The 21927-nt window shown below is 40.0% G+C and overlaps 1 protein-coding gene across 6 annotated transcripts in view; it reads left to right on the top strand.

Annotated features, from left to right (window-relative positions):
- The window catches only part of RGSL1 (regulator of G protein signaling like 1), a 107247-nt gene extending 87938 nt beyond the window's left edge, over nt 1-19309 (top strand). For 2 of the 6 annotated variants that reach the window (XM_060643778.3, XM_060643779.3), the window contains exons 16-20: nt 1764-1938; nt 13075-13213; nt 13468-13592; nt 15881-15990; nt 17748-18353. In XM_060643778.3, the coding sequence (XP_060499761.2) occupies nt 1764-1938; nt 13075-13213; nt 13468-13592; nt 15881-15990; nt 17748-17866 (668 nt within the window). In that variant the 3' untranslated portion in view covers nt 17867-18353. Of the gene's footprint in view, nt 1-1763; nt 1939-13074; nt 13214-13467; nt 13593-15880; nt 15991-17747; nt 18355-18880 lie in introns of those variants that run through there. The other 4 variants (XR_009613469.3, XR_009613468.3, XM_060643781.2 and 1 more) reach the window with 4 other exon arrangements.
- The last annotated feature ends 2618 nt before the right edge of the window (nt 19310-21927 follow it).

The following is a 21927-nucleotide window of genomic DNA, read 5'->3' as shown; positions in this document are numbered from 1 at the left end:
CTTGTTGGAATGAGCACTGGGTGCTCATTTGACAATAAGTTATATTTTTAAAAAACCCTTTCTTTACCCTTGGTAATACTCTTTTCTCCGAAATCTACTTTGATATTAAAATAGGCACTCCAGCTTTCTTTTTATTAGTGTTAGCAATATTGTATTTTCCCATTGTTTTATTTATAACCTAGTTATTCCCTACATTTAAAGTGCTCTTTTGGGGGGCCTGGGGGGCTCAGTTGGTTAAACATCCAACTTTGGCTCAGGTCACGATCTCACGGCTCATGAGTTCAAACCCGGCATCTGGCTCTGTGCTGGTAGTGTGGAGCCTGGAGCCCACTTTGAGTTCTGTATCTCCCTCTCTCTGCCCCTCCCCTTCTCTGTCTCTCTCTGTCTCTCTCTGTTTCTCTCTCTCTCAAAAATAAATAAACATTAAAAACATTAAAAAAATAAATTGCTCTTCTGGTAGCCAGTATAGAGTTGGGTCTTGCTTTGAAAAAAAATAATCCAACATGACAATCTTAATCCAATTGAAAGTCAACTGTCAAATATTCAGGGCATTTTGTGAGCCATCAATAGCTTGAAATCAACTATGATAGAAGTATTTATTATAGAAATCAGCAAATGTTACAAATCAGATCTCCCCTTCCCTACCAGAGTTGGTTTATAAGTATATCACTGCTCCCAGATTTCTTGAGTGAATTTAGCACCCTCTCTTCCTAAAATCTCTGACCACCACACCAACTTTCCTGTTCTGACTTTTTTTCCCCCTTCAAACTCAACTCTAAGAGATACAGATTGTAAGATAGAAGGAGTAGCTTTTTGTTTTAGTTGGTACTATAACCCTAGGACCTAGCACAGTGTCTGGAACATAATAGGTGTTAGCTATTTATTGATGTTGTAGTACCCTCCCATCTTATATGTAACACTGCTCCAAAAGGAATCCCACTTATGCCATAGGAAGCACCACACCCACATCAATGATTTTTGAACAGATATCCACAATATTGGATTTTACAGGAAAAATAGTAAATCCTAGAGCTGGATTAGACAATTTTCTTAACCCCAGCCAGTCAATTAACTAGGGTCTACATGCCAAATACAGCCCCAAATCCCTATGAATGGACTTCTTTAGATATATCCTAGTCAAGAAACTTTCTAAAATAAGTTTTTTTTTTTTTGAGACACAATCCAAACCTTCTAGAATCTTCTATGTTCATCTTTACTCATTCCTGTCTGTTTTCTACTCTGGTGCCCTTATTTCTGTTTCTTTAATAAATTTCTTTACTCTTGATGTTTGGCTTTTTTGTTGTGCTGCTTCCCCAGTTTACTTCTAAATTACTTCCCTGATAAACCTTGAATAAGCATCATCAGAATCACAGACTCCATTTTGAAGGTCACATCTGTATATTCACTTTCTGCAGAAATGTTAGGGATTAGCATAACTACAGTGCAATCATATTTCTACGAAACAAGCACCAGGAAAACACAGTTGTTTTGTGCTTTCAGTACACAGTGATTTGTGCGTGTGTGTGTGCGTGCGTGCGTGTGTGTGTATGTTGTCATGCCATCTGAGCGTATGGCTTTTTCAGCAGTACTTCAAGTCAAAGTAAAAAGTTGAGCCCAAGGGTAGGTAGGAAATCACTCTTTCAATAGGCTCAAAGATGGGTCCGGTTTCCTTTCTTCATCTTAGTTATGTCCAAGTTGGAGGCTTCAAGTTTATGAGTGACTTGATCAAATTAGATTTTAATTCTTTCCTGCTTCTCTCTCAGATTTCTCCACATCACCAAATGTATCAGGACGACCAACTGCAAATGTCGCAAACGTCCGGAGTACAGACCTTGAGAATGAAGATATAATCCTTATGAAGCGTCGTATATTTGGCCACAGGATTATCGTTGTCAACTTTGCGATCAATGATTTATATTTTTTTTCTGAAATGGAGAAGTAAGTTTCCCATCTCTCCCTGTCATGGCTTTCCAAACTTAGTACCATCCAGCAAAGACTGGAGTGGTCTACAAATGGTACCGTGATTTCAAACCTGCCAAGCAGGAATCTCCAACTGAAAATCTCACCGAATTCTGTCACTGTGTCAATTTCTGACATTCTTCCCTTTGGGTACTAGAAGCTCCTCAGTATTGAAAGAGTACTTACTTATACCAAGGAAGTGAAGCACTTTTTTTCTATTATTTGTTAATATGATAGAAGTTCTCTTACGTAGCACCACAGGGCCAATAGTTCTTTAGTTAGAGCAAAGAATTATAATAAAACTTGTGTGTGTCTGTATGTGTGTGCATGAAATTAATATATGTATAATATATTAATTATATATAATATATATTAAATATATATATTATTCCTTGCTTTATTCATCCATCTTATGAAAAAAGCAAGTAGTAGGAACAAACTGGAGGTCATTCCATTACATCTTTTGGTGAGTTATGTAAATCAAAACATCTTTCTAGTCTAGGTCAGATTATTCTTACCTGTTGTTCAGTGCCATTTCTACTTAGAAATATTTTTTTTAATTTATTTTTTAAAATTTACATCCAGTTAGTTAGCATATAGTGCAACAATGATTTCAGGAGTAGATTCCTTAGTGCCCCTTATCCATTTAGCCCATCCCCCCTCCCACAACCCCTCCAGCAAACCTCTGTTTATTCTCCATATTTAAGAGACCCTTGTGTTTTTGTCCCCCTCCTTGTTTTTATATTATTTTTGCTTCTCTTTCCTTATGTTCACCTGTTTTGTATCTTAAAGCCATCATATGAGTGAAGTCATATGATATTTGTCTTTCTCTGACTAATTTCACTTAGCATAATACCTTCTAGTTCCATCCACGTAGTTGCAAATGGCAAGATTTCATTCTTTTTGATTGCTGAGTAATACTCCATTGTATACATATACCACGTCTCCTTTATCCATTCATACATCAATGGGCATTTGGGCTCTTTCCATACTTTGGCTATTGTGGATAGTACTGCTATAAACATTGGGGTGCATGTGTCCCTTCAAAACAGCACACCTGTATCCCTTGGATAAATACCTAGTAGTGCAATTGCTGGGTCGTAGGGTAGTTCTATTTTTAATTTTTTTGAGGAACTTCCATACTGTTTTCCAGAGTGGCTCCACCAGCTTGCATTCCAACCAACAATGCAAAAGAGATCCTCTTTCTCCACATTCTCAACAACATCTGTTGTTAATGTTAGCCATTCTGACAGGTGTGAGGTGGTATCTCATTGTGGTTTTGATTTGTATTTCCTTGATGATGAGTGATGTTAAGCATGTTTTCATGTGTCGGTTGGCCATCTGGATGTCTTCTTTGGAGAAGTGTCTATTCATGTCTTTTGCCCATTTCTTCACTGGATTTTTGCTTTTTGGATGTTGAGTTTGAGAAGTTCTTTATAGATTTTGGATACTAGTCCTTTATCTGATATGTTGTTTGCACATATCTTCTCCCATTCTGTCAGTTGCCTTTTAGTTTTGCTGATTGATTCCTTCACTGTGCAGAAGCTTTTTATTTTGATGAGGTCCCAATAGTTTTTGTTTTTGTTTTTTTTTTGCTTTTGTTTCCCTTGCGTCTGTAGATGTGTTGAGTAAGAAGTTGTTGCAGCCAAGGTCAAAGAGGTTTTTGCCTGCTTTCTCCTTGAGGATTTTGATAGCTTCCTGTCTTACTTTTAGGTCTTTCATCCATTTTGAGTTTATTTTTGTGTCTGGTGTAAGAAAGTGGTCCAGGTTCATTCTTCTGCATGTCGCTGTCCAGTTTTCCCAGCACCACTTGCTGAACAGACTGTCTTTATTCCATTGAATATTCTTTCCTGCTTTGTCAAAGAATAGTTGGCCATATGTTTGTGGGTCCATTTCTGGGCTCTCTATTCTGTTCCGTTGATCTGAGTGTCTGTTTTTGTTCCAGTATCATACTGTCTTCATGATTACAGCTTTGTAATATAGCTTGAAGTCTGGGATTGTAATGCCTCCACCTTTGGTTTTCTTTTTCAGGATTGCTTTGGTTATTCGGGTTTTTTTATGGCTCATTACAAATTTTAGGACCCTTTGTTCTAGTTCTGTGAGGAATGCTGCTGTTATTTTTTATAGGAATTGCATTGACTACGTAGACTGCTTTGGTTAGTATTGACATTTTAACAATATTTGTTCTTCCAATCCAGGAGCATGGAATAGTTTTCCATTTTTTGTGTGTCTTCTTCAATTTGTTTCATAAGCTTTCTATAGTTTTCAGTGTATATATTTTTCACTTATTTATTCCTAGATATTTTATGGCTTTTGGTGTAATTGTAAATGGGATCCATTTCTTGGGGCGCCTGGGTGGCGCAGTCGGTTAAGCGTCCGACTTCAGCCAGGTCACGATCTCGCGGTCTGTGAGTTCGAGCCCCGCGTCAGGCTCTGGGCTGATGGCTTGGAGCCTGGAGCCTGTTTCCGATTCTGTGTCTCCCTCTCTCTCTGCCCCTCCCCCGTTCATGCTCTGTCTCTCTCTGTCCCAAAAAAAATAAATAAAAAACGTTGGGAAAAAAAAAAAATTAAAAAAAAAAAATGGGATCCATTTCTTGATTTCTCTTTCTATTGCTTCCTTATTAGTGTATCGGAATGCAACCGATATCTGTGCATTGATTTTATATCCTGAAACTTTGCTGAATTCATGGATCAGTTCTAGCAGTTTTTTGGTGGAATCTTTTGGATTTTCCATATAGAGTATCATGTCATCTGTGAAGAGTGAAAGGTTGGCCTCCTCCTGGCCGATTTGGATGCCTTTTATTTCTTTGTGTTGTCTGATTGCTGAGGCTAAGACTTCCAATACTATGTTGAATAACAGTGGCGAGATCGGACATCCCCATCTTGTTCCTGACCTTAGGGGGAAAGCTCTCATTTTTTTCCCATTGAGAATGATATTAGTGTTGGGTCTTTCATACATGGCTTTTATGATCTTGAGGTATGATCCTTCTATCCCTACTTTCTTAAGGGTTTTTATCAAGAAAGGATGCTGTCTTTTGTCAAATGCTTCCTCTATATCTATTGAGAGGATCATGTGGTTCTTGTCCTTTCTTTTATTAATGTGATGTATCTTATCGATTGTTTTGCAAATATTGAACCAGCCCTGCATCCCAGGTATAAATCCCACTTGGTCATGGTGAATAATTTTTTTAAGGAATTGTTGGATCTGGTTGGCTAATATCTTGTTGACGATTTTTGCATCCATGTTCATCGGGGAAATTGGTCTGTAGTTCTCCTTTTTAGTGGGGTCTTTGCCTGATTTTGGAATCAAGGCCATGCTGGCTTCATAGAAAGAGTTTGGAAGTTTTCCTTCCATTTGTATTTTTTGGAACAGCTTCAAAAGAATAGGTGTTAACTCTTTTTTAAATGTTGGTAGAATTTCCCCGGAAAGCCATCTAGCCCTGGACTCTTGCTTTTTGGGAAATGTTTGATTACTAATTCGATTTCTTTACTGGTTATGGGTCCGTTCATATTTTCTATTTCTTCCTGTTTCAGTTTTGGTAGTTTATATGTTTCTAGGAATTTGTCCATTTTTTCTAGACTGCCCATTTTATTGGCATATAATTGCTCATAATATTCTCTTATTATTGTTTTTATTTCTGCTGTGTTGGTTGTGATCTCTCCTCTTTCATTCTTGATTTTACTTATTTGGGTGCTTTCCTTTTTCTTTTTGGCTAGGGGTTTACCAATTTTGTTAATTCTTTCAAAGAACCAGCTTCTTGTTTCATTGATCTGTTCTACTGTTTTTTTGTTTGTTTTGTTGTTTGGTTGTTTTGTTGGTTTTTTTTGGGGGGGGGGGGGTTTCTGCTCTAATCTTTATTATTTCCTGTATTCTTCTGGTTTGGGGTTTTATTTGCTGTTCTTTTTCTAGCTCTTTAAGGTGTAAGGTTAGGTTGTGTATGAGACCTTTCTTCCTTCTTTAGGAAAACCGGGATTGCTGTATACTTCCATCTTATGACCACCTTTGCTGCATCCCAGAGGCTTTGGGCTGTGGTGTTATCATTTTCATTGGCTTCCATGTACTTTTTAATTTCCTCTTTAATTTCTCGGTTAGCCCATTCATTCTTTTGTAGGATGGTCTTTACTCTCCAAGTATTTGTTACATTTACAATTTTTTTCTTGTGGTTGATTTTGAGTTTCATAGCATGTGGTCTGAAAATATGCATGGTATGATCTCAATCTTTTTGTACTTGTTGAGGGCTGATTTGTGTCCCAGTATGTGATCTATTCTGGAGAACATTCCATGTGCACTGGAGAAGAATGTGTATTCCACTGCTTTAGGATGAAATGTTCTTAATATATCTGTTAAGTCCATCTGGTCCAGTGTGTCATTCAAAGCCGTTGTTTCCTTATTGATATTTTGTTTAGGTGATCTGCCCATTGTTGTAAGTGGGGTGTTGAAGTCTCCTAGTATTATGGTATTATTATCAACGAGTTTCTTTATGTTTGTGATTAATTGATTTATATATTTGAGTGCTCTCACACTTGACCACAAATGTTTACAATTGTTGGGTCTTCTTGGTGGATAGACCCCTTAATTATGATAAAATGTCCTTCTTCATCTCTTGTTACAGTCTTTATTTTAAGGTCTAGATTGTATAAGTATGGATACTCTGGCTTTCTTTTGTTGACCATTAGCACGATAGATGGTTCTCCATGCCCTTACTTTCAATCTGAAGGTGTCTTTAGTTCTAAAGTGAGTCTCTTGTAAACAGCATATAGATGGATCTTGTTTTCTTATCCATTCTGTTACCCTATGTCTTTTGATTGGAGCACTTAGTCCACTGACGTTTAGAGTTTTTTGCCATATGTTGCCAGTAGAGTTGGAGTTTCTGGTGGTGTTCTCTGGTCCTTTCTAGTCTTTGTTGCTTTTGTTTTGTTTTGCTTTGTTTTATTTTTTCATCTTTTCTCCCTTCAGAGAGTCCCCCTTAAAGTTTCTTGCAGGGCTGGTTTAGTGGTCACAAACTCCTTTCGTTTTTGTTTGGGAAAATTTTAATCTCTCCTATTTTGAATGACAGCCTTGATGGATAAAGAATTCTTGGTTACATATTTTGCATATTCAAAATTGAATATATCCTGCCACTCCTTTCTGACCTGCCAGGTTTCTGTGAATAGGTCTGCTGCAAACCTGATCTGTCTTTCCTTGTAGGTTAAGGACTTTTTTTCCCTTGCTGCTGTATGATTCTCTCCTTGCCTGAATATTTTGTGAATTTGACTATGATATGCCTTGTTGATGGTCGGTTTTTGTTGAATCTTATGGGAGTCCTCCGTGCTTATTGGATTTTAATGTCTGTGTCTGTTCCCAGTTAGGAAAGTTTTCCACTATGATTTGCTCACATAACACTTCTACCCCTTTTTTTCTCTCTTCATCTTCTGGACCCCTATGATTCTGATGTTGTTCCTTTTTAATGAGTCACTGATTTCTCTAAATCTTAAATTGTGCGCTTTTGCTTGAGTCTCCCTTTTTTTCTGCTTCATTATTCTCCATAAGTTTGTCCTCTATATCACTGATTTGCTGCTCTGCCTCATCCATTCTTGCTGCCATGGCAGCCATTCGAGATTGCAGCTCAGTTATATCATTTTTTATTTCATCCTGACTAGATTTTACTTCTTTTATCTCCGCAGAGAGGAATTCTAATCTACTTTAGACCCCAGCTGGTATTCTTTTTATCGTGATTCTAAATCCTGGTTGAGACATATTATTTGTATCTGTATTGACTAAGTCCCTAGCTGTTGTTTCTTCCTGCTCTTTCTTTTGGGGTGAATTCCTTTGTTTCATCATTTGAAGGAAGAAAAGGAATTAATAAGGTAAAAAAAATTAAAATTAAAAAATTAAAAACAACACACACACACACAAATCAATTAAATGATGCTAGACTCTAGGTGTGTTTTGGCCTGTTTATTGAAAGGAGCTTGGTAGATTAGAGAAAATGGCAGTAAAGGGGGAAAAACAAGAAAAAAAAGGAAAACATTTGAAAATTTGAGAAAATGAATACAATGAAATAGAATAAAATGAAATGATGGAAATAAAATAATTTGAAAAATTTACAAAATGTAAGAAATATAGGAGAAAAATAAAAATAAAATTTTAATAAAAATTGGAAATAAAAATAGATTTTTTCTCTTTCTGTATTCAAGAAAAAAAAGAAACAAATAAAAAAAGAAAATTCAATAGATGGACCAGTTAACAGACTGAAATACAATGAAATACGTTTTCCCCTAGAATTCAAACTATGAAACATTTTATAGTCCACAAACTAAGCAGGTGGAGAGATTTGTGGTGTGCCTGAAGAGCGAGGTTGGCCCTGTTGGGTGGGGCTTAGTGTAATGGCTCCATTCTCCACTAGATGGCACAGCTTAGCTTAGTGGATGGATTGTTGTGGTGCTTGTAGGTGTGACTGCGCATGTGAAGGAGGGGTGTCACCCAGCTACCCAGTCTCTAGTATCAGCACTCTGTGCTCCTTCTGCCAGCAATCGCACACCAGTCCTTTGTCTCTGGCTTCCATCCACTCTGCACTTTTACACTGTCTGTGACCAAGCTGTTAGGTTGCCAGGTGGCACCTCCCTCATGAGTTTTATCTCAGATGCAGCTGTGTTTCCCAACCCCTCAATTCTGAGGCCCTTCAACTTTGATCCACTCAGATCCTCTGGGGAAGGGTCTCACCAAGCAATGGCCAGGTGCCAGCCATACCCAGGAACATTCGTGGGACTGTTCTGCTGCCAATGTCCAGAGACTACGCCTGGGTGCCAGCCTGCCCCAGGAAAAGTTCACATGATTGTGTAGCAGCAGTTTTTCATGGATTATGGAAAATCACAATACACATCTGGCACCAGGCTTCACCAGTAACAACCTTGTTCTCTGGGGTCTGCTGGGACTGGGTGACTGCACAGCCATTACCAAATGTCTTTCCATCAGTGGAGCCACTTCTCCTATGTGGCCTGAGGACCTCCCAGACTCTACTCTGCTCCCGGGGATTCACCCTTCCCACCAGAGCACCATCAAGTATTGAGCTGCAGAGTTTCAGACTCTGTGCTCCCCCTGTTTACAGAGTCTTGATGGAATTTAAATCCTTTCCTTTCTCCTTTTTTAGTTCAGTCCCCATGGCTGTTTCCACTTTTCCACTTTCTCTCCAGCTGCTTTTTGGGGGGGCATGTTTTTCCCGTACTCTCCCCCCATCTTCATCCTGTCTCCACAAGCAAAAACAACTCCCTGCCCTCTGTGGCTTCTCTCTCCCCCAGTTCACATCTCTGCACCAAGTACCTGCTGAGCTCTGTGGTTTAGGTTGTGCAGATTTTTGTGTTAATCCTCAAATTAGTTTTCTAGGTGTACAGGAAGGTTTAGTGTTGATCTGGCTCTATTTAATGGACATGAGACACACAAAAAAAAGTCCATGCTTTTCCACCATCTTGGCTCCTCCCCCTCTATTAGAAATATTCTTAACCAAGTGTGTTTTCATGTGTACAGCTGCCCAATTTGTGGGCCCAGAGCCTGAACTGGCAAAAAAGTCATACTGGAGTAGAGAAGTTAGTCAGTGGTTATCAACCCTGGTGCACATCAGGATTGCTTGAAGCTTATGATTACTTCCAATGCCAAGGTCCCTGAGATTTGGATTTTACTGGTCCAGTGTGGATCTTGGGAAATTGTATTCGCACAAGCTACTCATGTGATTCTGATGTGCAGCATAGTTTAGAACATGGGTCTAGTATCTCCAAAAGACAGTTGATTTAAAATTTCTCTTGAACATTTGCAGAGACAAGCAAGTGACTGTAAGAGGAATAAGAGCCTCCACTTTATTCCTTGTCCTCAAGGGTGGGGACATCTTTGTTACTCAGAAAAAGCATGTTGTTGGAATACTGATTTGAAATTTGGAACACATTTTCCCCATAGAAATGATGTACTACATACATGGTGATTAGATACCTTATGTACTAAAGTAGAATGGCTTGATTGTCTTACAAGTCTATATTTTAGATGTGGTGTGCTTTTTTTTTTGAGAACTGTGTTATAAGTTCTAAACTAATTTAAAAATAAAGACAGAGATGCATAAGTGGTATTTAAGTTGATATAAGTTGGAAGTCCCCTGTACATACATACAGGTCACTTAGTCTTCTATATTACTTCACTCATTGTGTATCATTATTATTGTTTTTGCTTGCCTCTGGTTGATTAGCTTTTTAAAAATGTTTAATTCCAGTATAGTTAACATACAGTATTATATTAGTTTCAGGTGTAGAATATATTGATTAAACAATTCTATACATTATTCAGTGTTCATCATGAGAAGTATACTCTTAATCTCCATCACCTATTTCACCCATCTGCCCACCAGCCTCTCCTCTGGTGACCATCAGTTTATTCTCTATAGTTAAGAGTGCATTTCTTGTTTTTTCCTTTTTTTCTTTGTTTATTTTGTTTCTTAAATTCCACATATGAGTGAAATCATATTGTATTTGTCTTTCTCTGACCAATTTATTTCACTTAGCATTATACCCTCTAGCTCCATCCATGTTGTTGCAAATGGCAAAATTTCATTCTTTTTTATGGCTGACTAATATCCCATTGTGTATATATAGCATAACTTCTTTATCCATTCAGTGGACACATGGGCTGCTTCCATAATCTGGCTACTATAAATAATGCTGCAGTAAACATAGGGGTGCATACATCTCTGTCAATTAGTGTTTTCATATTCTTTGGGTAATACCCAGTAGTGGGATTACTGGATCATATGGCAATTCTATTTTTAATTTTGTGAAGAAGCTCCATACTTAAACAGTTATTATTATGTCAAATCATACTAATGTACTTTCACTTACCTGTCAAACCTTTGATGTAAAGCCAAAGCCAGTCCTCTAATTGGAGATCCACATATTTCTCTTTCACAAACTATATCCAAAATGCTATCTGCTAATTCTGATTTGTCTTTCTTTCTTTTTTTAAAGTTTACTTTACTTATTTTGAGAGAGAGAGAAGTGAGCAGGAGAGGGGCAGGGAGAGGGGAAGAGAGAAAGAATCCTAAGCAGGCTCTGCACTGAGGGCGCAGAGCCCAATGTGGGGCTTGAACCAATGAACCATGAGATCATAACCTGAGCTGAAATCAAGAGTCAGTCACTTAATAGACTGAGCCACCCAGGCAGCCCAATTTTTTCTCTCCTTAAAGTGGAGTGAGAATTTAAAGGTTACTGCAAGGCAATTAATCCTTCTGGATTTTTATACTTGTTTTTTCAATGTTTTAAATTGCTTTGTCACACCCAACTCAATAGCAACTTTTTGAAAAGCAGCTTGTCTTTACTGGAATGTTCCAATGCATTGAAATTTGTTTTCACAGAAACAGCAAACACCTTTTCTTTTTATGTTCATAGTTTATCAATTTTTATAAATTACAAATAATAGTAACAAATACAATAGGCAAAAATATTTGAGAAGAAACATGGATAATTCTCAGTATATACCTGCTTCAACTCAATGGAAAAATGTGAGAGTGTATTACAAAAGGTACAACCAGTGTATACAGTGAGCACGTTACAGGTATCAGTGTGTTTTCAGAATTTCAGAGCACCTGGTAACTTAGCACATTAGTTAGAGGAATTGGGTTAAGAGATCTTCCACTGCACCCCAGTGAGGCATTTGGCTCAGTTCCACGAGTGCTTACTGATTGCTTACTCATTCTTGTGCATGGGATTTGACATAGGAGATACAAAAGACAACTAAGACATGCTCTCTATTCTCTAAGATCCCACAAGCTGATCTGGATGGCAGACAAAACACAAATAAGAGTTAAGAAGTAGGATGATAGGTGCAGGAAGTACATTTGGACAACTAAAAAGAAAAGCAGAACTTTGTTTTCCATGTTTACTGCTGAATCCCTGCTCTTGGAACTGCACCTGGCAAAGAGTAAACCCTTAATAAATGTCTGCTGGTTGGATAAATAAACCGATTTGCAAATTAAGCTTATAAAGGGAAAACATTGGTAGTCTACTCTTAGGAAAATTTTAAATGGTTAATATTTAAAGTGGCCTGAGAGAGGGGCACCTGTGTGGATTAGTCAGTTAAATGTCCAACTCTTGTTGATTTCAGCTCAGGTCATGATCTCACAGCTTGTGAGTTTGAGACCCACATGGGGTTCTGCACAGATACTGCAGAGCCTGCTTGGATTCTTTCTCTCCCTCTCTCTCTGCCCCTCCCCTGCTTTCACTGTCTACCATAAAGAAATAAACATTATATATATATATATATATATATATATATATATGCACAATACATATATATATACATATATATACAAAATAAAGAAACATTATATATATATATAATAAATGTATATATATTTAAAATATAAAATATAAAGTTGCCTGAGGCCTGAGAGAAATAAACTGTGTACTTAAATCAAGACAAGGTATAACTGACAGATATTTGATGGTTAGTAAAAGAATATGTCACTAGGAGACAGTAGAAAGTAGTTGCCAGGGGTTATGGGAAGGGAGGAATGGATGGTTTTTATTTAATGGGCATAGAGTTTCAGTTGGGGAAGATGTAAAAAGTTCTGGAGATGGTGTTGATGGTTGAACAACAAGATAAATGTATTTAATGCCACTGAACTGTACATTTAAAAACGGTTAAACTGGTAAATTTTATGTTAGGTATATTTTACTATAATTTAGAAAAATAAGAAAATTAAAAAAAAAAAAGCAAGAGAAAAGCACTATCTTGCCTCGGAGAGTGGTGGTAATTGTGAAAGTGTCAGCAGAGAAGGGGAAACAAAGAAAAAGATAGCCCTTAGTTCCTGAAGTTGTCAGAGGCAAAACTCGTACAGAGACAAGGGTGGAGGGAGGATGGGATAAAGGGCATTTGCAGTAAAGAAATACACTTGAAGAAGCACTTAGCACATTACCTGACCTGTGGTAGGTGCTCAATATCTGCCAATGGATGCATTATGATTAAATGAATAAAGTTTCAACCTGGCCAAGGATTGGCCCTGTCTTTCTTAGGTCAGAAATGGGTCTGGGCTGGCTGCCCTATTTAGTTGCTGCTTTGATCTTCTCCTAGCTGATTTCCTGCTTACTGCTTCTTTTTAGATTTAATAATTTGGTGAGTTCAGCTCATATGCTGCAAGTCAACCGGGCATACGACGAGAATGACGTGATGCTAATGAGGTCCAAACTTAATATCATCCTAAAGCTCTACCTGAATTCTGAAATTCCTCCAAGGCTGAGGGTAAAGAGAACTCCCACTTCTCTCTGGGCTTTTGCCAAGAAGCATTTCTTCCACAAGAAATGATAGCTAATAGGCACCTCCTAAGTCCTGTGTCAACCAGATGTCCTTTACTAGAAGTTGCAGGATAACATGCCGCTTTCTGGGGAAGGGATGGTCTTATAGGTATTGAGGGTACCTATAGGTACTAGGGGTCACGAGAGGTTTTCTGCCTTCCCTGGAATTATGTCAGTGACAGGCTCCCATTCTATGGGTAGGTGAACATCTCTGAATCCCAGAAGGATGCTATCCTTGCTTCCATTGCAGAGGGCCACCTAGATCGGAGCATCTTCCATGGGACTATCATGTCTCTCTTCCCCATCATTATGTACTTCTGGAAAAGGTAACTATTTCCCCTTGCCCAAGGATTATAAGGGCAGGAAAACACATTTGACTTTCTAAAGAGTTTTCTGTCTTCCTCTAACTCTCTACTTCATGGTTTCCATTTTCATGGGAACTACAATGGTGTATCCTTATCCTACTTGCTACACTTGGTCTCTCATACTCCCACACTGAAACTGAATCAGAAGATGGAAGGTCAAGTAAGACTGGGGATCAGAGTGCCTGGGTCTCACATCCCCTGGCCACATGCTTGGGAAAGGATGTTAATTTTACTAAGCATAGGTTCCTCACCTAAGCGTGAGTATGGAACATGGCTATCTGGGGAGAAATTCTGTCAAGACTCACACAACTGCACTTGTGCTTAAGGAGCCCCATTGAGGCAGTAAGACAGCAGAGTTTTACTCTGTTAGGTCCAAATACCATAATATTTCAATTTTCAAGAGGAGCTTAGACATTTAGGCTTTTATCTCTGAAAGTTAAAGTGGCAAATGTGGCAACTAACTCAAAACTAAACCATGGTAAGGAAACTCTGAAGGCCAAAAAACAAAAATGAAACAAACAAAATATTTGCAGGACATATGCAACCTGTGGCCCACTGGTTTCTAACCTATCCTGTCAAGGTTTGGACTGAGACACTGGCTCAGGTTCTCCCAGGTGGTTATTTACTCCTGTGGTGCACTGTGGCTCCAGCCTATATCTTCCACATAATGAATGGCAGTGCCCTGGGTGACAGTGACCAGAGGACAACTGGCTGAAATGTTCCAAGACAAGGCTAATTGAGATGTTTAGATTATTATGTGATTCCAAGTCTTAAGGGTTCCCCCTCTCCTCTCTGTCTCTCTCTCTCTCTCTCTCTCTCACACACACACACACACATTACCTTATTATAAAATAAGTGTAAAGTTTGCATACTAATCTCTAACCTTTATTTTAAAATCCCTATGATAATAAATTATTTAATACAGGATTGAAAGAAATTAAAAAGCAAAGTTCAAGATAACAAGTTTAGCCTTTTGAACACCAATTGTTACCTAGCACTAAGACTAGATTTGACTTAGTTCTGCTGAGCAGGATTAAATAGAAATTTTTCCTGATTCTGGAGAATGAGAAACCCCTGGGAAATGCATGCCGCTCCTGGCTCGAGTCAGTGCTCTGCAGTCTCTTATACCTATTTAGGAAATATAGGGGTGCTTCAGGGAGGCTTTGAATCCCTAATCCTTATGTAGTTGATTCTTTCCTTGCTTTACTGTATACTCCTATATAAAGAGTTTTATATTGCATAAACTGTATTCACATATCTTATCCCAGACGAACCTCTTAATAACCCTATCAGGTGGGTGGAACAAAGTGTTGTTATCCCCGTTTCATAGATGAGTAAACCAAGGCTCAAAGGAATTAAGAGACACATTGGATCACTTGGAATTAGTTAAGCCAGGATTAGAAACCAGGTCTCTCTGTCTCTTAAGTACCACAAAGAATGCATCATGTCACACTGGGAGCTCCATAATGGGAGGGAGACCCATTTCAGCAAATGGAATGGCAGAAACTAACTGTGATCAAATAGAGTGTCCTTTAAGGAAAGGAAGGAGGGCAGCAGTCAAGACCATCAGAGCCAAGTCGGGATAGAAAATAAATCCAGTCTTAGCCGAGACTCGACCTTAAGGGGGCCAATGCAAGAGTAGGCTGAAGGACAGCAAGGGGTTCGGGGCCACGGAGAAAGAGATGAAGAATATTGTGAGGGATTCCAGGGAGCAGTAGTTCTCAGGTTCCAGTGAGTATATGAGTCCAAGTTCATGTGAAGAGCAGAGGTCTGTCTACTCCAGGGAAAGGGCTGCTGGGAATACAATGACAGGGTCATGACCTCCAGCAAGGGACAGGATGAAACCAGGGATTGGGACCTGAGAGGAAGTCAGTCAGACACTCTGGCTGTACCAGGTGGGGTTAAGTAGGGAGTTCATACTCTGATGCTCAAGCAAGCATCCCAGGGATTGACCCCCACCTCAGACCTATGTACAGTAGGTTCTTTAAAGACTCCATTCACTGGTTCCAGAAGGGAATTCCAACATACTATGCATGGCAGGTCCTCACTGGAGCCAGGCCTGGACACAGAGGAGGCCGCAGAAGAAGGGCCTCTGACAGGCAGCACTCCAAGGCCTAGTCTCTTCTCTTCTCTATTACACACTCCATTCTCTGTAAGGACTGTCCCTGTTCTGGTTCCCTTGTGCTCCATGCTCCAGCCTCCTTAGCTGTTAGCTTTCTCCCTGTGACCAGAAGCCATTCTTTTCACAGGTTTTCTTCCTGGAAGGCAGCCCACTCTTACTTCCAGTACAAGGGGAAGATATTTAAAGATAAAAAAACTTCTCAAAAGCCCGTGCACAAGTATCCTCCTTTGAGTGGAGGTAAGTTCTATACCTATGTTCGTGACCTACAGCCCCATTCTCCAGCAAATCAGACTCATGAAGGGAAAGCAAGGGTCCAAAAAACCAACTTCAGACTTCACAGAGGATATTGTCTTCTGGAGGGGTGGGCATCTCATTAACTTTACTCTTAGAGAAGCATTAAAGTGTATTTTATCTGTGGCTATTAGTGCCAGATAAAGGGAACCCATGCACCAATCCCTGGCAGTACCTCCCAATAGCTTTGGGATGTGGGTCATTGTCATTGTCTATGTGGTGGGTAAATGGAGGTGGGGACCTGCTTTACTGCTATTTAAGAAGCCCCCTGCTCCAACTATCTCCAGAAACCCTACCATCTGAAAATTATGTATTTTACAGTGTTAAATGACAACCACTTAAGTGGTAAATATATATATATATCTTTACGCATATATATAATTTTATGAGAGCATGAAAAAAATTCAGAAATAAAATGTTAATAGGATTATCTCTGCTCACTGTGATTATGAGAGATTTACATATTGATTATTAATATATTATTAATTAGACATTATTAATATATATTATTCATATGTTTTATATTAATATATTTACAAATAAATAGATGTGTTTGAAAACACATACACACATGTTTTCTTAGCACAGAGTAGCTAAACTCAGTCCCTTTCTTAATATCTGCACTGAGATCAGTGCTTAAGCAAAAGGGAGTTTTAAAGAGAGGGAGGAGGGTGCACAGAGCAATGCCTAGAGAGGGCAAGACTGAATGTTTTTGCTTTTAAACATTCTGGGAACCAAAGAGAACAGGTTGGTGAGTCTGGGTCTAGTACCAGCATCAAAACAAAATATGGAGGTAAGATAGGAGTCTTAGAGACAGCAGCAAACTATCCTGTGAAAGAGCTGACCATTCCATAGTTTCAGCTTAAATTCTGCCCAGTTCTCATGTCCATTTTACCTGACACTTAACACTGTCCCTCCTCCAGCCCCCTCACAAACAAGTATCCTGCCCCCTTTCAGGAGTACAAACGAGGCTCTTGAGACTTAACCCATCCCTAGCTTGCCTGAATGGTAGGGGAAACAACTCTGGACCAGTTTCTGCCCCTCTGAGAGGGTCCTCACCTGAGTAGGAAATAAAACACCTACCTCCCTAGCTGGGGCTGCCCTCATAGCCAATTAATATTGCTCATTATCCTTTTCTCTGCCTTGTAAAGTGTCACATCAGTAGACAGAAATTAACAATCTTTTCAGTATGTGGAGCCAAGTGTCCCCGTGGGAATAAAGGCTCATTTAAGTGAGGGTGGAGGGATGGGTTGGAGGATACTAACAGGGAAAGGAGAGGGAGGTGAGCAGGCAGGGTGGGCAAATGATACTCAGAAGAGCAAGAACATACCCCTTAGTGGTAACCAAACAGCTTCCAATGTTTGGCTCATTTGCTATTGCTGAGCTCTAAGGAAGTAAATCCCCAAATCTTTTCTGGTGTCTGAAGTTGGAAGAGGGCAACAGGATGCCTAAATTAAGGGGCAGGACACTTGGGTTCCTGTCCTGAAGAGTCATCATTTATGTGTTGGAGGACATTGAGCATTTTGCTTCTCCTCTCTCCACCCCAGATCCCTGATCTCAAATTTAGAGGTTTGGATTTAGATAATGTCTATCATTAACATACTGTACTCAGAGGAATGTCATCAAGAGTTTCCTTGCTTACACAGATTTATTTTGTCAGATGTTATAAGGGATTTTAATACACCCCCCTCCTTCTTCCCCAGGAGATCACGCCATTTTAAGATTCACCTTGCTCAGAGGCATTGAATGGTTTTGGCCTCAACAGCGGGAAATAATAACAAGTTCAGTCCAAAATTGTGAGTTGGGATTGGAATCCCACTGATGTCAAAAGCCTACTCCACAGTTAGAGGATGACCCTAATGCCAGTTTGGCCAATCTCCTTAGTGACCACAAGGAGACTGAGGTACCCAAAATGCGAAGCAACTTTTTCCAAACACACAGCTTGTGAGTGGCAGAGGTGGGATGAGAAATGGGTCTCTTGGCTGTCCTTCAGGGCCTCTGTGCATAGCTCTCATTTGAATAACTGTACTTTCTTGATTCTTTTATAGCCCCTTGAAGGCAGGTTCCTTAACCTTGTCTGTATCTCTGCTGGCTCCTCTGCCATTTCTGGGTGTGATGTGTGACCTTTATTAAGAGATGATTGTAACATCCCAATTGTTATTTTCCCTTCCCACTGAGAATGCCTGTGGGCTTGAACAGGACCTCCAATCTATACATCCTGGTTCCTGGAAGTGCCTGCTGCTGATCTTCTTATTCCTGGAATAAACACTCTGGTCCTAGCATCCTATATTTGAGCCATGTTATTTCTTTTTTTTCCCCCATCTTCAGCGTCAAGGAGTTAATCCCACTCCCAAGTACTAAAGTTGCCTTGGGTTCCACATGGATTTCAGGTTGGGGATACTCTTTTCTGTTGCTTATGGGCATAAAATGCCAACTTTCCTGTTCTACTCATTTGCATATGTCCTCTCATTGCTTAATGGTAGAGGCCTCTATGGAATATTGCCCATGATCCATAGAGTCCAAACAGCCCTAAAGTCTTGTGGTTCTAGTGTTCATCTGGCCCAGTCTCCTTATTTTACTTCCCTGAGTCTGTGGGGTTGGCATCATGACCTTTGCATCCAGATGAAATGTCTACTAAGACAAAAGGTATTACAGCATTCAAACCAGGTCTCCTTAAAGTCCCTGGAGAATCACTGCTTCAACTTCACTTCCCAACTCCTTCGTTGGAGGTATTTACCTGGAAGCTGTTCTGGGATGGCCCTCCTGGGCTGGAGGTCCTCCAGTGAGTGCTTGTGTCCTGAGTTCTGATGAAGTTTTTCTCTTTATTTGTCTTTAGCTTCATCTAGCAACCTTACCCCATCAAGACATGTGCTCTCCACTGTGCAGCTGTGTCCTGTCACAGGGTAGGCATGAATCAGAAGTCCTCTTCTTCAGTTCAGAGCTGCTTTGTCCAAGTGTACAATGGGAGACAGGGGAGAAACTTTTTGGAAACCCAGCTCCACATCCTGACATTCCTCAGCATGTAGAGCCAAGGTGTTGAGCTTAGTTCTTCCAGAGAGGCCTGTAGTCAAGATAGTTAGGGAAGGGTTTCTCTGTGGCTGTCTTTGCTCACCTCTAACTAATACAGGCACTTTTAGGAAGTTGGAGTCCCTGACCCATCCTCCAGGAGAGCACTATTGCTGGGGGAAGAGTGTCCCAGATGATCTTTTATTGCCAGCCTCCCTAATACTCCAGCCTTTCAAAGTAAGGTACATAAAATGGAAAGCAGAGTTGTTCTACTTGGCAGGATATTAGCAATAAAAGCATGAAGGACTCGAGCCTGTCAAAATCGGATTCAGCCTAACTCACTTCTATACAAGCACCAAAGTGGAATTAATGCTAAGTTAAGGTTCTGAGAGAATCCCCAGAGAGTCATGGAAGCCACAACTGAGCCCAAGAGCTGCTTAAAAGTCAAGGTTATAGATAGCAACCTCTGTGAATGGAAGGTCTGGTTTCCTCACCAGCCATCCCACATTCTCAGACCTTCTACAAGTCTGACAGGGACTTGGAGCTGCCCCAGCATCACTTGCCAGTGCTGGTGCCTGGAAGGCAAGCCAGGTAATTTGGAGTTCTTTGTACAGAAAGACAATGCATAGCTTCAGGGGTTGCATGTTCTTGTGGAGGAAGGTGAGAATGAGAATGCAAGGGGCCATATCCTGAAGGCAAAGGGTTTTGGTTTTGGCCATTGCCATTCCTAAAGAGAATGATGGCAACAGACCAGCAGAGATTACACTAGTGATCTCATTGCCATTCTAATAACTGGCCACTCTTCTTCTTCCTTCAGACAAAATTTACCCAGCAACAAAAGGGAGAAAAAGTAGTCAAGTCAGGCTCCCAAAAGAGGCACATCATCTCTCAGAAGCCTCCTAACACTGATAGAAATGAAGTGCCCTGTGTCATCTTCCCTAGAAAGATAAATGGAGTGACAGCCCAAACATGGCAGGACCAGACTGCAGTGGGTAAGATGGGGCGCAGAGCACCTCTGCCCTCCTTGAATGGAAGGTCCTGTCAGAGATGGTCTTTCCACAGTGGGAATGTAACAGATCACCGAACTCTTAGGGTCAGGAGACCTGGGCATTTAATTCACTCTAGAGCTGCATGGCCTTGAGCAAATCTCTGACTCATGGTTGTCAAAGAATCCCATGACAAATGTATGAAGGTGGCATTAAACACTCTTATAAACAAGGTATTCTTTTTATCAACAGTGACAGGTGGGATCTTTTAATGCTAGTATCTCCCATTTGGACAATGATTCACATCCATTGTATTAGGAAATCCTCACAACCCTGTGAGTAACCTTGTTAAAAACTACTTATTTTTAAACAGATGAAGAAACTCACACACACAGAAGGTAAGTGACTTTCCCCAGATCAGGTAGTAAGTGTAGACCAGGTAGTAAGTGGCAGAGTCTAGACTACAACGCACCACTTGTGAGCCTTTGGCTAGATCTCATTCCATGGGCACATTCTATACAACTTCTCATGCCCAAAAGGAATAGTTCTTCACTGGAGTTCTGTTTATTTGCCAATTAATATGTAAAGAGACTCTGGGAAATTTTGACCTAGTTATAGAGTCACTAAGCTCATTTTTTGTCCTTTGAAGAAAATCAGGAGTAAAATGACCAAATGTCCTAAGTGAGCCCCCCACTTGAGATAATCAAGGAAAGATGGGCTCAACTCTGTGGGTTGTAGAACAAAGAAAGTAGAAGGCTTATTAGAGAAGCCTCTCCGATTTCCAGCCAGTTTCCTGCTATGCTGATGCCCTTTATTTCCTAGACTTTCCTCAAGGATGAAAAATGTTGTGATGTTAAGACAGGGCTGACAAACACATGGAAATGTGAGATCATCTGGATAGGACTTTGATTGCAGTAGCCCAGGAAGACTGTAAGTAGATGTGCCTAGAAAAGGTCTGAATGCAGGTGAGGTGTGGAGAGCCTCAGGCCACTGGGAGAGGGTCCAGTGAGGCAAGCATTTAGCCTAAGAAAATCCCAGAAGAAGGAAGTGAAAATTTCTTCCCCTAAAGGGGCTAGGGCTCCAAAATAGAACCTGAGTTAACAGACAGAGCAGAGTGCATGAAACAGAATCCCAGCTTTTAAAAATCCGGCAAGAAACTAAGGCAAGATGCCAGGAAAAGAATGGAGAAGAGCCCTATTATTGAAATAGAAGTAGCAGGAATGGCCTTGGTCAAAGGGGAAAAAGACCTTGTACATGGAATGAAAGAGGATGTTAGGCCAGCAACAAAGTGATTGGTGAGGATCTGGTAAAATATTGATTCAGCGTCATGTGCCTAAATACCCTCACATTGTACTAAGCTGGACCTACCGATTGGCAGTAGGTGAGACCCACTGAAGGAAAAGAGAGATCACTCAAAGAACTCATTTGAAACTGTGCTTTGCCCATTTCATAATTCTCTCCCTGTGTATGCTCATCCATGGGTATATTTTGTGCAGATATACAAGTACACATAAACATGCTATTCAAAAACTTCACAATAATTGATAGAACCACCCTGAATATAAAAAGTATTTCTCCTCATTTATTGAGGCTTGCTGATTGCCTCCTTTGATTTCTTATTCTCTCACTTCAGATCTAGTATGTTCTAGCCTCAGATTTAAGCTAGTATCACAAGAGCAATCACCTAGCATGCAAGCAAATAATATAAATGGGTAAGCAACCCATAAGACATAATAGGGAATGGTAGAAACTGATGAGCTGGTGAATACATCTCAAAGGAGACAGTAATAGCTCTAGCCAGCCAACTCAATGTGGTCAGAACTTCCTAACTTAGGACAGAGAGATTGAGAGAGAGAGCGAGAGAGAGAGAGAGAGAGAGACAAAGGAAGGG

Source organism: Panthera onca, chromosome F1, assembly GCF_046562875.1.
Source record: "Panthera onca isolate mPanOnc1 chromosome F1, mPanOnc1 haplotype 2, whole genome shotgun sequence".
NCBI classification, from domain to species: domain Eukaryota; kingdom Metazoa; phylum Chordata; class Mammalia; order Carnivora; family Felidae; genus Panthera; species Panthera onca.
Note: the sequence above shows the minus strand (reverse complement) of the source record. Positions and strands in the feature narration are given on the sequence as shown.